Source organism: Lepisosteus oculatus, chromosome 7, assembly GCF_040954835.1.
Source record: "Lepisosteus oculatus isolate fLepOcu1 chromosome 7, fLepOcu1.hap2, whole genome shotgun sequence".
Classification (NCBI taxonomy): Eukaryota; Metazoa; Chordata; class Actinopteri; order Semionotiformes; family Lepisosteidae; genus Lepisosteus; species Lepisosteus oculatus.
The window spans coordinates 26,005,681-26,021,277 of record NC_090702.1 but is presented as its reverse complement, the minus strand read 5'-3'; the positions used below and the strand labels follow the sequence as shown (position 1 = coordinate 26,021,277).

General features: G+C 37.9%; 1 protein-coding gene across 2 annotated transcripts in view; it reads right to left on the bottom strand.

Annotated features, from left to right (window-relative positions):
• LOC102688985 (rho GTPase-activating protein 8) overlaps positions 1–12,167 on the bottom strand; it is a 36,577-nt gene extending 24,410 nt beyond the window's left edge. Inside the window, exons 1-3 of one of the 2 annotated variants that reach the window (XM_069192343.1) lie at positions 12,128–12,167; positions 9,563–9,694; positions 1,896–1,987 (exon numbers count right to left, since the gene is read on the bottom strand). In XM_069192343.1, the coding sequence (XP_069048444.1) occupies positions 1,896–1,938 (43 nt within the window). In that variant the 5' untranslated portion in view covers positions 1,939–1,987; positions 9,563–9,694; positions 12,128–12,167. Of the gene's footprint in view, positions 1–1,895; positions 1,988–7,993; positions 8,163–9,562; positions 9,695–12,127 lie in introns of those variants that run through there. The other variant, XM_006633642.3, reaches the window with a different exon arrangement.
• Positions 12,168–15,597: the final 3,430 nt, after the last annotated feature.

Genomic DNA, 15,597 nt, shown 5'->3' with positions numbered 1-15,597 from the left:
TCTATAACACCTCAATTGCTGAAAATCTAATTTACAAATTATGAAGTAAACCTATTTTTTGCAGATTAAAACATTAAAAAAATTCAATAGCAGCAAAACATAGATGCCAACTATTTTTCAAGAATGAATGAATTAACAAGAAGAACAGCAAAAAAAAAACTTTAAGACATCTTTAAGCCTCTATGGGCGGAGTCTTTGGAAGTTTGGGAGCAGTCTAACCAGATAATCAGCATGCCCCTCATTCACAATTTAAAAAGGGATACATTTTGAAGGTAAGTTATTCATGTATTGTTACAGAAGCTTTTGCCTTTCAACTCTCCGTGATTATCAGATAAGATTAGTTCCTTGCGTCTCACTTCCGTATGAGCTGTGAAAGGCATCTTAGTAAAATGGTGCCCAACCCTGTCCCTGAGGATATAAACACACCATTTTCCACAGACCTACACCTTTCTCTTCCTCAGGTAAGACTATATCTGGAAACACAGTATTAGTCTCTCACAGACTAAATGATTTTGGCCGAGTGTTTGGCTCTTCCTGAATCTCATGCTCTTTTATCCCAGGCTTTTCTGATCTCTATGCTCTCAATTTAAAAAAAAGAAGAGGAAATGAAAGCTAATTATTCCTCCAAAGAGCTGAACTAGTTCAGTGGTGCACTTTTTGTGTGCCACCAACATTCCTTTTAGAGTCAGCATAGGAATGCTGGTATCTTGTCTGTGTTGTTTTTATCTGGGCTGCACTGGGACAAATTCCAGTCAACTTTGTTGACATGGCAATAAAGTATTGAAATATTGAATTAAATCTCGAAGTTAAAACCCAGTGGAAAGAAAGCCTTCTTCCAAGTCAAGAACTGGGCTGTTCTTGGGTCCCTTCTTTGAGAGTGCTTACCACAGCTTCTGTTGAGTCAGCTTCGGACACAGTGTCGTGTATTGGAAATAAAATTAAAATAAACCAAAAGCAGATGAGGAATTCTTTAATTCAGAAAAGTTAGGTTGCTTCAGCATCCCTACTCGTAAATCCCTGCCAACGTTTTATCTTTTTATCTTGATCTCTGTTCAGAGAATTACCACATTCTAGCCTGATCTCGTGAGATCTCAGAACCAGAATGAACCAGTTTTCATTCCAACAGAAGAATTAAGAAAGCATGTGGTTTTGATAATTTGGCTCATCCAGCCAGATGCTTTGTCAGCTCTCTTCTCACAGGTTGAATGTTTCAGTGACCTTGTGGGATTTAACCAATGAACACTTGCAGTACTAATGGCATTTCTTATAAGGCTGTTTGAAAGTGTCACTCACACCTGTGTCTACATAACATTAATTGAATAAACAATAACAGTTTTTATAAATCTATAGGGGATTAAAAGTTCCAAGTTTTACACCCAAGTTGAAACAGAATTCTGCACATCATATTTCCTGGAAACTCTGCACATGAAGGAGATTATTTGTGAGACTAAGCTTTGAATGTACACCAGAAAGCAGTAAAAATCAATCAACTGGATCAATGAAGAGCTCAAGAAATGTAGTTAAGAACAAAGTTGGAATGAAAACAAGAAAAAACAATGATAAGGACAAGGACTGGAAAACACTGCTGTAAGGAAAAACAGGCTGCTTGTGTAAGGGGTGCTCATGGAGCTGATTCTCCTCCCTCTGGACCAGACTTTCCAAACCACGTGAAGTACTGTAGGAGGTAGCATGCTCTGTCTACACTGCTTTTCTGCTTCATCAGTCTAAGTGATGATAAAGTCTGTAGCTCAGAAAGAATTTATTTTATTCAATTTACTATGCCCCCCTGCCACATGTCCCATGCCTAATGCCAACTATGTGAGCAGGAGCTGCACCAATGGAGAAGCACTGATTGCACACTTCCTGCCGAGAATGGACACGAGGAGGTACCTTACCTATTTCAGCCATCTTCTCCAGGTCTGCCCCAGTAACCATCATTCTGTCACTGCGGAGGTCAGCAGAGGCCTTCTCTTTTGGCTCGTCGACACTGAAAATAGTCAGTGCATCAAATTAACATTTGAGATCTAACAAATATAAATGTGCTCCTTTCACACGAAAAGCTCCTTCTGGGATTTCATTTGCTTTGCAAAATATATTAAGAAAAGTGAAATGGAACGTCTGGCAATGCAGAGGAAGTCAAGGAATCAACCTTCCAGTACGTTGTAGTGAGAACTTTCTGAGCGGTGCTGATGCTCAGTATGTCAGCTATGTGAAATGTGATCTTTGGTTCACCACAATGATGCAGAAATGTTTTTTTTTAATGGAACTAGTGCATGAATTCCTTTGTATACCTCCTACTTCCCTTAATCAACAGCTACAGTATTGAGAAATCTCTACATCCTAATAAAGAGAAACCTGTGAAGTGCTATCAGATTTTTAAATATATTTTATTGTTGTATGTATGTCTCAAAAGTAATCTGCTTGTATCTAAATCTTCAAACAGTATTATGTGTTGTTAACTACATTATCAGAAATAAAAATATAATATAAAATTGTGCTCAACTGAATGAATAAGAACGACAACAATATCAAGTTGATTTGGCTGACAGGATGCGTTTCATCTGTATCTTGTATAATAAGATTGCCCTCAACATAATAATAATAATAATCATTGTCCCCGGTTTCTTGGTCTTGCATAGGTTCATATTCCACATGTAACACTGCAAGGTGAACACAAGACTTCTTGGCCAACTTGTACAGATGGAAAGGCAATAATTAGCTCATGAAGTACAGTGACATCCAAGAACCAGATGCGTTGCGAATGTGGAAAGAGCATTTAATTATAAGAGGTTTTGGCTCAACTAACTTGGTTAAGAGGTAGCCTCCTGGCCAAAGGATGAGGCCTATTCAGAATGAGGAGTTAATCAAGGGCTAGTTGCAAAGGTGGAGATAGGGTGGAGGCAGGAGGATTCCAATGATAATACCAGAGAGGTGTGTGCAAGATTGATATCTACTGTACAGTGCCTTGCGAAAGTATTCGGCCCCCTTGAACTTTTCAACCTTTTGCCACATTTCAGGCTTCAAACATAAAGATATAAATTTTTTATTTTATGTGAAGAATCACCAACAAGTGGGACACAATTGTGAAGTGGAACGAAATCTATTGGATTTTTGAAACTTTTTTAACTAATAAAAAAATGAAAAGTGGGGCGTGCAAAATTATTCGACCCCTTTACTTTCAGTGCAGCAAACTCACTCCAGAAGTTCAGCGAGGATCTCTGAATGATCCAATGTTGTCCTAAATGACTGATGGTGATAAATAGAATCCACCTGTGTGTAATCAAGTCTCTGTATAAATGCACCTGCTCTGTGATAGTCTCAAGGTTCTGTTGAAAGCGCAGAGAGCATCATGAAGACCAAGGAACACACCAGGCAGGTCTGTAATACTGTTGTGGAGAAGTTTAAAGCCGGATTTGGATACAAAAAGATTTCCCAAGCTTCAAACATCCCAAGGAGCACTGTGCAAGCGATCATCTTGAAATGGAAGGAGTATCAGACCACTGCAAATCTACCAAGACCTGGCCGTCCCTCTAAACTTTCAGCTCAGACAAGGAGAAGACTGATCAGAGATGCAGCCAAGAGGCCCATGATCACTCTGGATGAACTGCAGAGAACTACAGCTGAGGTGGGAGAGTCTGTCCATAGGACAACAATCAGTCTTACACTGCACAAATCTGGCCTTTATGGAAGAGTGGCAAGAAGAAAGCCATTTCTCAAAGATATCCATAAAAAGTCTCGTCTAAAGTTTGCCACAAGCCACCTGGGAGACACCCCAAACATGTGGAAGAAGGTGCTCTGGTCAGATGAAACCAAAATCGAACTTTTTGGCCACAATGCAAAACGATATGTTTGGCGTAAAAGCAACACAGCTCATCACCCTCAACACACCATCCCCACTGTCAAACATGGTGGTGGCAGCATCATGGTTTGGGCCTGCTTTTCTTCAGCAGGGACAGGGAAGATGGTTAAAATTGAGGGGAAGATGGATGCAGCCAAATACAGGACCATTCTGGATGAAAACCTGTTGGAGTCTGCAAAAGACCTGAAACTGGGACGGAGATTTATCTTCCAACAAGACAATGATCCCAAACATACAGCAAAATCTACAAAGGAATGGTTCACAAATAAACGTATCCAGGTGTTTGAATGGCCAAGTCAAAGTCCAGACCTGAATCCAATCGAGAATCTGTGGAAAGAGCTGAAAACTGCTGTTCACAAACGCTCTCCATCCAACCTCACTGAGCTCGAGCTGTTTTGCAAGGAAGAATGGGCAAGAATTTCAGTCTCTCGATGTGCAAAACTGATAGAGACATACCCCAAGCGACTTGCAGCTGTAATCGCAGCAAAAGGTGGCTCTACAAAGTATTAACGCAAGGGGGCCGAATAATTTTGCACGCCCCACTTTTCATTTTTTTATTAGTTAAAAAAGTTTCAAAAATCCAATAGATTTCGTTCCACTTCACAATTGTGTCCCACTTGTTGGTGATTCTTCACATAAAATAAAAAAATTATATCTTTATGTTTGAAGCCTGAAATGTGGCAAAAGGTTGAAAAGTTCAAGGGGGCCGAATACTTTCGCAAGGCACTGTATATAGAGCAAACCTCCCAAACTTCAGTCAAGAGCTTCAGTTTCACAAGGAATAATAACAACCAAGATTTAGATGTTTTGTAAATATTTATTGAGTGTTTATATATATAATAATATTACAAATGGGTTATAAAAATGTAAGCCAAATAATTAATAAGCAAAATGAAAATGATATGTCCCAAACTGTAAAGATATGCCAAGGATATACCCAAGCATTTGGTATACTTAAGTGGTACTTGAGGTCTTGTCTTTGCTCTCTGGCACAGCTATGGCAAAAGACTAATAAATCAGAGGCACACTGGGATAAACAAAATCTCTTAACAACTACAATAGCACACATTTATAACACAGGCCTATTTTCTGACCAAACAGAAAAACCTAGACTGTTACGTAGCATAACAAATCCTATTTAATGGCCAAGAGGTCAACAAGAGATAAATCTGCATACTAAATAAAACAATATGTAACATAGAGTTATAATATAACATCCTTTAAATTAAGATGCTTTAGAATTCGATGGGACTCCATCACCCTATTCTAAATCAGTATAAATAAAACAGGATATAAACCACAGTTACAGTATCTCTTCCTGCAAAACACCCAAAAAGGAACAGGTGAACCCCAAAACCACCAATGTAGAAAGAGAAATGGAAGGAAGGAATAACCAGGCACAGTATAGAAATGTCTACTTTTTGTTGTTATTGTAGTGTACACATTAAAAGCTTTAGGATGTACAGTATGCTGACTGAGAGGCAGGACGCCAGACACGCATGGAATCAATCAGATTGCAGCAAGAGCTGAGAGCAAAGTACCCAGGACTGCTCAAACCCCCGAATAAAGAGTGAACCCCAACACCACCAATAGAGAAACAGGCAGAAGGGACATGGAGTATGGTCATTACGTTAAAGAAGAAGGCAGACATTAATAGATGTGGGATGCCTGCTACCTGCACCAGAGGTAGGAAACCAAACAAGCCCAGGGCTGAGGAGCTGGTATCAGGAGCAGCAGGGGCCAAGAGGAAGAAACTCGAGGTTGAATTGGACACTGGAAATAGTGTAAACGTTAGGACACGTGCTGACCGAGCCACACACATCTGTGGTCAAGGAGGTGGCACCTCGAGTATTGGTGGCCAAGAGGGAGGAACCTGGGATTGGGTTGGATGCCAGGGAACAGAAGCAGAAGAATGAGTCTAGATTAAATTAAAGGATGAAAGGAAGAAGAAGTGGGGATTGAAATTCTGAAGAGCATGGCCCTATATAGACGAATAATGCATGAGGCGAATGTGAGACAAGTACCATATTTTCTCTCATTCTTGTTTTGCTTTCTTGCCTGTTGTTTAGAACATGGTCCACATGTAGAATGCAACAAATACGCAAGAGTGTACAAGAGTTAACTATAGCGAAAGTCTGTAACGTTTGTGATTTTAAAACAGCTGGGTGAGACTGGCTTGTCTCTCATTATCCCTCCCCATCATCAGCTATGACCTTCTATTTATTACTAGATACCGTGAATATCCATCTCCTTAACTATATTCATTAAAGGTCACACAACAAGACCAGATCAAGCTATTACTAGGACAATTAATTCCTGGACAATTGATGAAACATTTGTGGAGGTACTTAGCTATTTCAAATCAATTGTTAACACACTCTTAGCTTGCTGGTGGTATTTGTAGGCCTGAAAAACATAAAAGAATATTGTTTGTATAAGCATTTTATTAACTCTGAGCACTCACTCTAAAGATGGGGGGCTTACCACTTTGTTCAATATTCAAACGGCTCACAGGGAACTTCTGCAGATTTACAAATTTACAGCACAACCAAAGGAAGTTGATATTCCTTTAATGTAACATTTTCTGCTCTTTTGAGATAACATTCTGCCTGATGACAGGCTGTGCCAAACTCCTGTCTGGACTCTGTAGAGCAGCTACAAAAACAGAATGAGGTATGCTGCTTAACATGAATGGCAAAATAGACTAATGATGATAAGATTCAGCACACAATACATATGTTTAAAGATAAAATATCTACTTAATGTCTCACAGCCTTTCCTTGTTAGAGAATTTTTGTGTATCATCTATGAAATGTAGAGATTTGTTAGAAAAATCTATTTAATAACCCGTGAATTACTGATGTTGTAAGAACACTCTTGCTTTATTGCATCTGTATCTGAAATCAAAGTAAAATATAGTATTTAATTCAATTCGATTTTCTTAAGAGACAAACACCATACAATACTCATTAGAGAATGATGAGTGCTACACTGACTTACATTGAGTGATTCCTGGAGAGGTCTCTGATGGATAAGGTCACTCAATAATCCACAAAACGTGCCCTGAGCTAACATTTATTAAAATAATACACAGATTTTCTTTCTGTAGTGCCACTGAATAACACCAGCAGCATTTGTCTACACAAATATGCTGTGCTTCCTAATGTTCTTATGCTTGTGTTTTCTACAGTTACTGGCTGTTTTAAGTGCGATACGCCTGTTATTCTGTTCTGTTGACGAACTATCAGCACCGGAATTCAGACTATGATGACTATGTAATGGAAGCTACACTGTATACAGTCCTTTGGAAAAAGTATTCACTCTCATGATGTCCCATTTCGTTGCCTCGCGAAGTGAAATCTCAACAAAAAAGAAATATAAAAAACTAAAATATTTTTCTTACATTAGTACTTAATTTGTTATGGCAAATCTAAATTAGTTCAGGTGCACAAAATGGAAAGTCACACAATCCTTTGTATGCCCTCAGTGTACAAGAGAAGTCTTTCACATGATTTCAAAGCAAATACACCTGCCTCTATATGGTACAGTACTGTACCTCAGTCCGGTAGTGAATTTGCAGCAGAGATTCAACTACAGTATGAAGACTAAGATAATTTTCAACACAACTCAGGGATAGTTCTAGAAAGGTACAGGTGAGAAGGATAATTTTTATAGCCAGAGTTTAATGGCCGAGAAAGGAGAAAATATCCACGAGTCAACAATATTCGGATTATTCCACAAAAGGGGAAAGGGAAAGGAACACTGTGAATGTAGAATGAAAACTAGCCTAATGCAGTACATATTGTACCTAACTTTGGCAAAAGTATCCGTCAGGACACAAAAATCATTAACTGTTTTAAACACGAACACAATACACACCTAGATTCTGCACTTTCAAAATACTGTAGAAAGAGCGTACATAATGCACTTTTCATACTTGGGAAGACATGTTTTGCATGTCTCCTTTCACGTTGACGCCTGTGTAAAACGCAGAAACAAACGCCACGGAGCCTAGTTTATCCAGATAGCATACGAAATTGAAAGAAACCAATGGAATACCAGGACCGAGCTTCCCACACGCTTTTTAGCCTACAGATGATAATTACAATAAATCAGCAAAACAACTTTTCCTACCTTTTTCTCTCAAAGCGTGGTTAAAAGTGACTTGATACAGTTTTGTGTTCTTAGAAACAATTGCATATCATAGAAATACAATTCTTTCAACACGTCATAAAATCGAAAACGTGTTCTTGTAAGAAAAAAAATCCGCTTTCCTCTTCCTTGTAGTCTGGTAATTAAAGAGGAGGAGCAAGTTTGCAAATCACCCTTGAGGTAAACATTCCACAATAGAGGGAGCCGAAACAATTCCACTGGTTTTACCAAACGCTGAATGTTTATTTTTTTAAAATTTGTCACCCCATGTTAAACATTTCGCAGAAATATTCGTTTATTATAACTAAAGCCCATTGAAGTGGACTTCTCTAAAGAACTACGATCTGTACTTTTATTGTGTGTGTTGACTCTTTTCAAGGTGATGGAAGTAACAAGTCAGAAGCATTCTTGCTGCTTTATCTTGTATTTGAGTGCTTAAAGTTATCATATATTATTTCAACAACTGTATACGATCTGCAAAGCATTACACCAGCTAATTGTGTTGCCTATAAAATGTAAACATTGAGGTTACTTGAGTGAAAATGCTGGTGGGTTTTGGGTTCTTTTACTTAGCAGGCTAAACACCACAGGGGGCACTACAGGACAGAAACACAAGAAAAACACTCACAATATTTTCACCACGATTCTGTTATTTGCAGGTGAAGTGTCTGTGTCCTGTGCCAGACCCTGGCACAGAATGAGTATCGAATCTAGAGGTATCAATGCCATGTGTTTATGGCCAGTACCTGGCACGGCATGCACAGCCTGGATCACCAACATTCTGCACCTCGCATACCTACAGTATGTGTAAGGTCCTTCTCCTGTGGCCATGAACCCTACAAGACCCCCCAAGGGCTAATCTGGTCCATGGAATGAAATCCCCCTATATAAGGGGTGACCTCGGTCCCTAAGTCAGGTTGAGACACTGTTGTTGTGTCATCTCCTACATGTTGATTCCCAATGATTCTTCAACAGAATCTGTGGTGGACTCACCCCCTACATCATATCTCTCCTACAGCTGTTCACAGCAATGGCACAGCTTCACCTCATAAAGCGCACCAAAAGAGAGCAATACAGCTGAGGGGATGAGTCTAATATCACAGCCCAGTGCCAATGTTGAGGGTGTAGGTTGTCCAGTCTGCCAGAAGCATTCAAAGACATCAAAGGCTTTGGATCATGCCAGGTAACATGTCTTAGAGCACCATTTACCATTATGTTAGACTACTGTACCACTCAGGTTAGGGGATGAATGCCAAGCCTGCAGAAGCCACATACTGTACCACCACGGCGTAGTGATATAGCTGCCCAATTCCCTCCTAGAGATGCCAGCCGTAGCTCTTATTTTAAGTGTCAACTCTACATAGTGTATAAAACACTCTGTAGAGGTTGATGAAGTTAATCCAGTGAGAGGCAATGGATTAGTGGTGCAGCGCTGTACCTCATCAATGCCAGGGAGTGAGTATGGGACTTTCCTCATCACATTACTCTGAATCCACACGGAGGTTATCGGTGCAGATGCCCCAGAACCTGAAAAAGACGGCCTTTTCTCACCAGGACCAGGGCTTTCAGCGTGTTCAATGATCGCCAACCCCAGCACTTCCCAGTACTTCTGTACATGAGCCACTTTCCTGAAGAAAAGACTGTGGCAAAGGTGGGCCCGTACAGAGGTGTGGCACTGTGATCCTGACAAAAGAAAAACATTTTTAGAAAAAACACCCAAAATGAGGTAGTTGATTTGTATATTTTTGATTGTATAAACACTGGTGTATAAATGGGAGAAAACGGATGCAAATGTTTAAAATCGAAAGAAGGCATAAGCTTAAGCAAGCCGTCAGAGTTGCTGTGTGTTGGTGTGCTTGTTTTTAAATGCTGAGGTTGATGACAATGCAGAACTAGGGGAAATAATTTCCTGCCGTTTCTCCAGTTGATTTACTGTGTACCTTCTAACTGGCTATACAGTACATGTCAGTACTAAAATAATACATTACTCCAGCAAATGAATACCATTGGCTTGCAGTTCCATGAATCATGAGGGGAAGAATTCATGTGAGAGAATAAAAAATAATGACAGGCAAGTCAGAAATCTTGTTGAAGATACAGTGGCAAGCTAGGCCAGATCTGATTCACAGAATGAGAAAACTAGTAGCATATATTAATCAGACCTAGGAAATTACACCTAATCTGTTTGGTGCTAGCCTGGTAATCATGGAGATAGATCACATTAATTATTTGAAGTAATTAGGGTTATTAGTGTCTCAAAATGGGATGAGTCCAAAACATTTACAGCCTACTAACTTTCTACTCAAAGACATATTGTGCAATTTAGCAACAAGGCTAAGATCATTATTTTTTAAAATCAGAAAATGTTCTAGGGTTGTTCAAATAAAAACTTCGTATATGAAACCGTATTTCTAAGATACCAAACTGGAAACAGCTATGTTCGAGAGTAAAGACTTCCATAAGATTACACTAATCTAGTGTTTTCCAATGAATGTATATTTACAGAAATAATACCCGGCGTGTCTGGTTTTATTCGATGAGTCACGTTTTGGTCAATTGTTTCAGCTGATCCAAGTAAATTATACTTTACTCCAGTGGGAATTCATGCTACGTGTTGGAAAGAATTTCTCTCGTTTCATTTCTGACAGCTAAGTAAATACAAACTCAAGAGAAAGCCTGCCATCCAGTGGACAGATAAGCAAATACACCACATGCCGAAGGGAAAGTTTGCACAGCTGCAAAACTAAATAAAAATCACCAAGATAAACTATAAAGGAAATAAAGACGACAGTATTGACTTGGTTGTTTTGTGTTTGTTTTGTTTATAAAGCATACCCACTGCTCTTTAGAAATACTATTTTAGTACATTTGTCAGTCTGTGGCCTGGATTCCGTAACGCCTTTCACCCACTTACCAGTTGCAAATCATAAAAACAGTCAATGTTATGTTGTTGGTTGCCAAAGGCTTCTGGCTATTACACAGTGGAAAACCTGTTTGTTACTGAGGGTACGTTGAGTGTCTGATTAATTCCTAAAGTAGGCTTACGAATCCTTTCTTTTTTTCCAGAGATGGCTGTGAAGTTTTCTCAAGCTTTGCAAATAAATGAAAATAAAAAACAATAAAAGTAACTTCTCAAAGAAGTGGGGAGTCTTAACCATAATAATTCAAGAAGGAAAGCTAATGTTTAAACAATATGGATTTTTATTGTTTTCAGTTATGATACCAGTGCTGGTTTGGTATAATGAAAGAATGCCTTGATACAATCTTAACATTAAGCAAAAATACAAGGTACTGAAGCTTACTGACCGACAGTTTTTTAGTGTCTAGTGAAAATATTTTCTTCTTGTCCCATAACAACTTCTATAGAGTTATTATCCTCAATGATCAAACTGGCATTATTGCTGAGACCCAGTGAGGTCAGAAACTAATACTAAGTGACCTCAGATTAAGTCTGTACACACCGGAAGAGTGTCTTTGAAAGAGCACAAAAAGGAAACTGTTAATCCCTTACACCTTCCTTTATACCCGGAAGGACGTTACTTAAAATGGGAAAGACCTTTTAGAACATTTCTCAGAATCTTAACCTCTGAAAGATGTCCAGATGGAAACACCAGAAATAAACAACTGACTGCTATCCAGTTCTGCAAAGAACAGGTGTCATGATATAGCTACAGATTTTTGGCTAGTAATATAAAGACACCATTCAGGATCCTTAAGGGTAAAACTCAGAGACAAAAATAGCCAGGTTTATAAAGATTCGTGTGACACAAACCAGCACATTGTTATTGATACGTACAGTACAAGAAGAGAAAATGTATTGTATACAATTGTGTGTTAGAGGTGAACTGAAGAAAACAAGCTAAAATCATGATCCATGTATTTAACTACTTTATAGCAACTAATCATTTCATTGAACACTCAGGTTGGAAAACAGTATGTTTGTACCTTCCAGGACCACAGAAGTAGGGTTTGACAACCCTTGTCGAGACAGACACATTGATGTGTTTGAATCAACATGCCATAAAATACAGTATGTTCTGCTGCTTGCACATACTATATACAATTGTATTTTGTTGTATTACTTCTAATTATATTATTATATTTTATAGTTCAGACCTTTTGAAGTTTCTTTGCTGCTGACTGAAGGCAGGCTGCACCCTTCCCCTCCCCCAATTCAATGCCATCTGGAAATTTGACAAGTTTGCTAAATATAAATATTATATAATAAGGAGCTTGGGCTCAATAGCACTCCATGAGGTTCCGCTCTGCCGGCCTTACACTGATATAGGGTAACTCCTCTAATTAGAACACCAGTTTCTGTTTTCTATGTTTTAACCACGAATCATGGCTGATTTAGAGTTCAACCTTCAATGTCTGCCCTTTTCAGGAAATTTTATTTAGTGTCTAAAAGGTGTTGTTACTGTGGCAATAGTAGGATTTTTCTAAAGATGTCTAACATGACTTTTAGAGAGGATGTCTTAGTTTCTATAACATTACTTCCATAAAGGATTTGGGGCTTTAAACAAATCAATTTCCAGTTAACTCTAATAAAGCCAGCTTTTGTTTATTTCTGTTGTGGTGCTTTTAAGGGATTTGAAATTACATGCTTCTTATTAATTGCACTCTTATGTCGTTTTTTATTTTTTTAAGTACTACTACTGCAGTATAATATGTTTAATGTATGTTACTTTAAGGATTGTAGCATTATTTAAATCTCTCAAATCATCATGAATACTGTTTTCATTTTATTCTTTTTTATCAGACATCAGCAATCATTTGTTTCTGTCATGGTGGTGCAGAGGCACACAAGACAGATTGTACATGTGCACGCATCGTTTCATAAGACAGGGAGAGGGCTGGAAATTTTAACATTATCTAAAATTTGTCATTGTGCATTGAAAACCAATGAATGATGCAAAAAATTTATGGTTGATTTTTAAAATTTCACATCTCACATCTCTCCAGCACACATTATATAGATATGGGAAAATACCTTCCCATTTATCGTCCTTTTATCACAAAATGTTCTCTTTTCTGAAGTGTAAGATCTCCAGATGCCTAAATTAATTGTCTTGTGTTCGCTATTCATTTTTTCAGCAGAGGGAATTTCTTCTGTTTCGCGGGACCCTGGATCATCCCACAGCTTCTGACGTGGAGAAGCCATCAGAAGATGGCAGTATTGTAACAGGACCTTGTATCAAGCAAAGCAAAGTTTCCACAGAGAGCTTATCGATTTACAATCCTGTGGAGTTCATTTAGTCTCAAACCAAAACACCATGCATCTTGTAAGCAAAAACATGATAATGATAGCAAATAACATGGTTTACAATCTTAAATATTTCTATAGCACTGGTATTACTAAGATAGTCTATAAAATTCAGCAGGCAGTTAAAATAACAGGTAGGGGGTCATTACTGGAACTAAGATTATTATAGAGAGAATAATTGATATTCGTGGTTAAAAGAGTAAAAACAAGCACTGTTTTAATTTGAACATGCATTTGTTCTAGCATTGTCATGGAGATAATAAAGGACCAATACTTCTTTTGAACATTAGGTAATTGATATGGTTTATTTGCCATCAAGGAGTTTTGATTCAAATGAAACCTGTTGCCTATGCTTGTAATTTCCTGCACTTGACACATTTGTACAAAGCTATTCAAATTAAGTGTAACTCTCTTAATATACGTATTGATTTTATCCAGAGTTCCTGGTTAGGGCTCCAGGGTTCCAGGGGTAGGTCCTGGTTAGGGCCATGTATAATATTATAAATACATCCTTTTCATGTCATGAACATCCACATTATATTGCTCAGTGGAAAATACACTAATTTTATTCCTGTGATAACCTGGAAACATACCATTGCCATTTAGACCTGCTGATCATGCTATTTTGTAAGACTTTGTGTCAAATTTTAATTTAATAATAATTACAATAATTCTTATTCTACCAAGAATACTTTACAAGAGAAGTACTGTACACCTAAGGATTGTGACAATAACTTAAAATTGCATCTCAGCATTTCAGAATTCTGAGCAAGTGCAAAACCTTGGCAAGTGTATTATTTAATTTTGTCTGATGAAGAAAAGAAATGCTTCTATTGCTTTATAAATTAGCACTGTTTCTACTTACCTATATTACTTTGTAACCTTCAGCAAGGGCTGAATGAAATCTTTAAGACATCAGCCCAAATCAAAATACAAGCCGGGTGCTTAATGGACTTTTATTTGCTGAAGATCCCTTACCCAATAAAAAGGCACAGTGAACTCTTTGATTGGTAATGTATCTTTTATTTAATCTGGGCTTAAGTCTTACAGGCATACTTAGAACATAATTCATTGTTCACTGACTATTTGAAAAAAAAAGGTCCTCACCTTTAATTTTGAACAAATATTTACATGAAACCTCCTTGAACCCAGATTTAAATTAAAACTTCATCCTACAGTATTTGTTAATTGCAAATTGTATTCTGGGTGCTTGGGTATGGTGTTCCTTTGGGCAGAAGCCTCTGAGAAACAGAAAGTTACCATGACATGACAACTGAGGCATGTGGGTCAAAGACTTGACCTAATCCAGGCCTTAATGCCCCTAACAGCGGTTAATCAGTATAAAATCAAAGCAGATGTTCTTCAGATGAAGTATTTAATTATCCACTTTCAGATGCCATAGGGAGGACCTGAAAGCATTTTCCAGTTAATCAAAAAACCTATTTGCCAGTGCAATCTCCGAGGTCTTTGGAATGTCTCTTAACACCACTTTCTTCTGCATCACCTAGCAACTCTAATTGCAGTTTTATTATTTTTGATTTTCACCTGACCAATATATATATATACAGTATAGCAATCCATTATTCTGAGGGTAGTGCAATTCTTATCCCTAATCACATTGAACCACTCAGTACTGTATCCTGGACCTTGTTTGCAGCATGTTTTGCAATTACAGTAAGTAATACACAAGTGATAATATACAGTGGACATTTAACACTATTGTTATTTAATGTGAATGAAGAACAATAGAAATAAAGGCTTAAATACATTTTAGATATGTTGAACAAAAAAATGGAATAACCCACTTAAAATTTCACCTCCTTAAAGGTTAAATATGTAAACAGCAGCTTTTAAAGCTCAAATGTGTTGGGTAAAACTGCATCCCACCAATCAAACATTCAAGGAAATTGTGAGCAGGGTTGAGGTCAATTCTAATTACTTTTTTACATTTACAGAATTGGAAAGAGGAATTGGTTTAATCAGAAATTAAAAAAAAAAAAACATCTCAATCTTATTCATGGTGATTCCAAATTTCTGCATTGTGTTTCTTGATTTGAGTTGGGCTATGGCCAGGACCAAGGTAAAAGCTGAATTTAGGATTACCTCCAGAACCAAAAGGTGTTCCTACTGTAAATCAGATCAGGTCAGAACCTATCTTTGCTTCAGAAAATATCAGCTCTGGTTGTGGTCTTCACTTCCGTTGTGGGGACTGGGACTCACTGCTTCTACAGTCCTGGAAAGTACAATATGAGGCAAATCAAGGCCTCCAGGAATTTTTCCACTAAAGAAGACAAAGTAAAACCACTTGGTTCATGGTGTA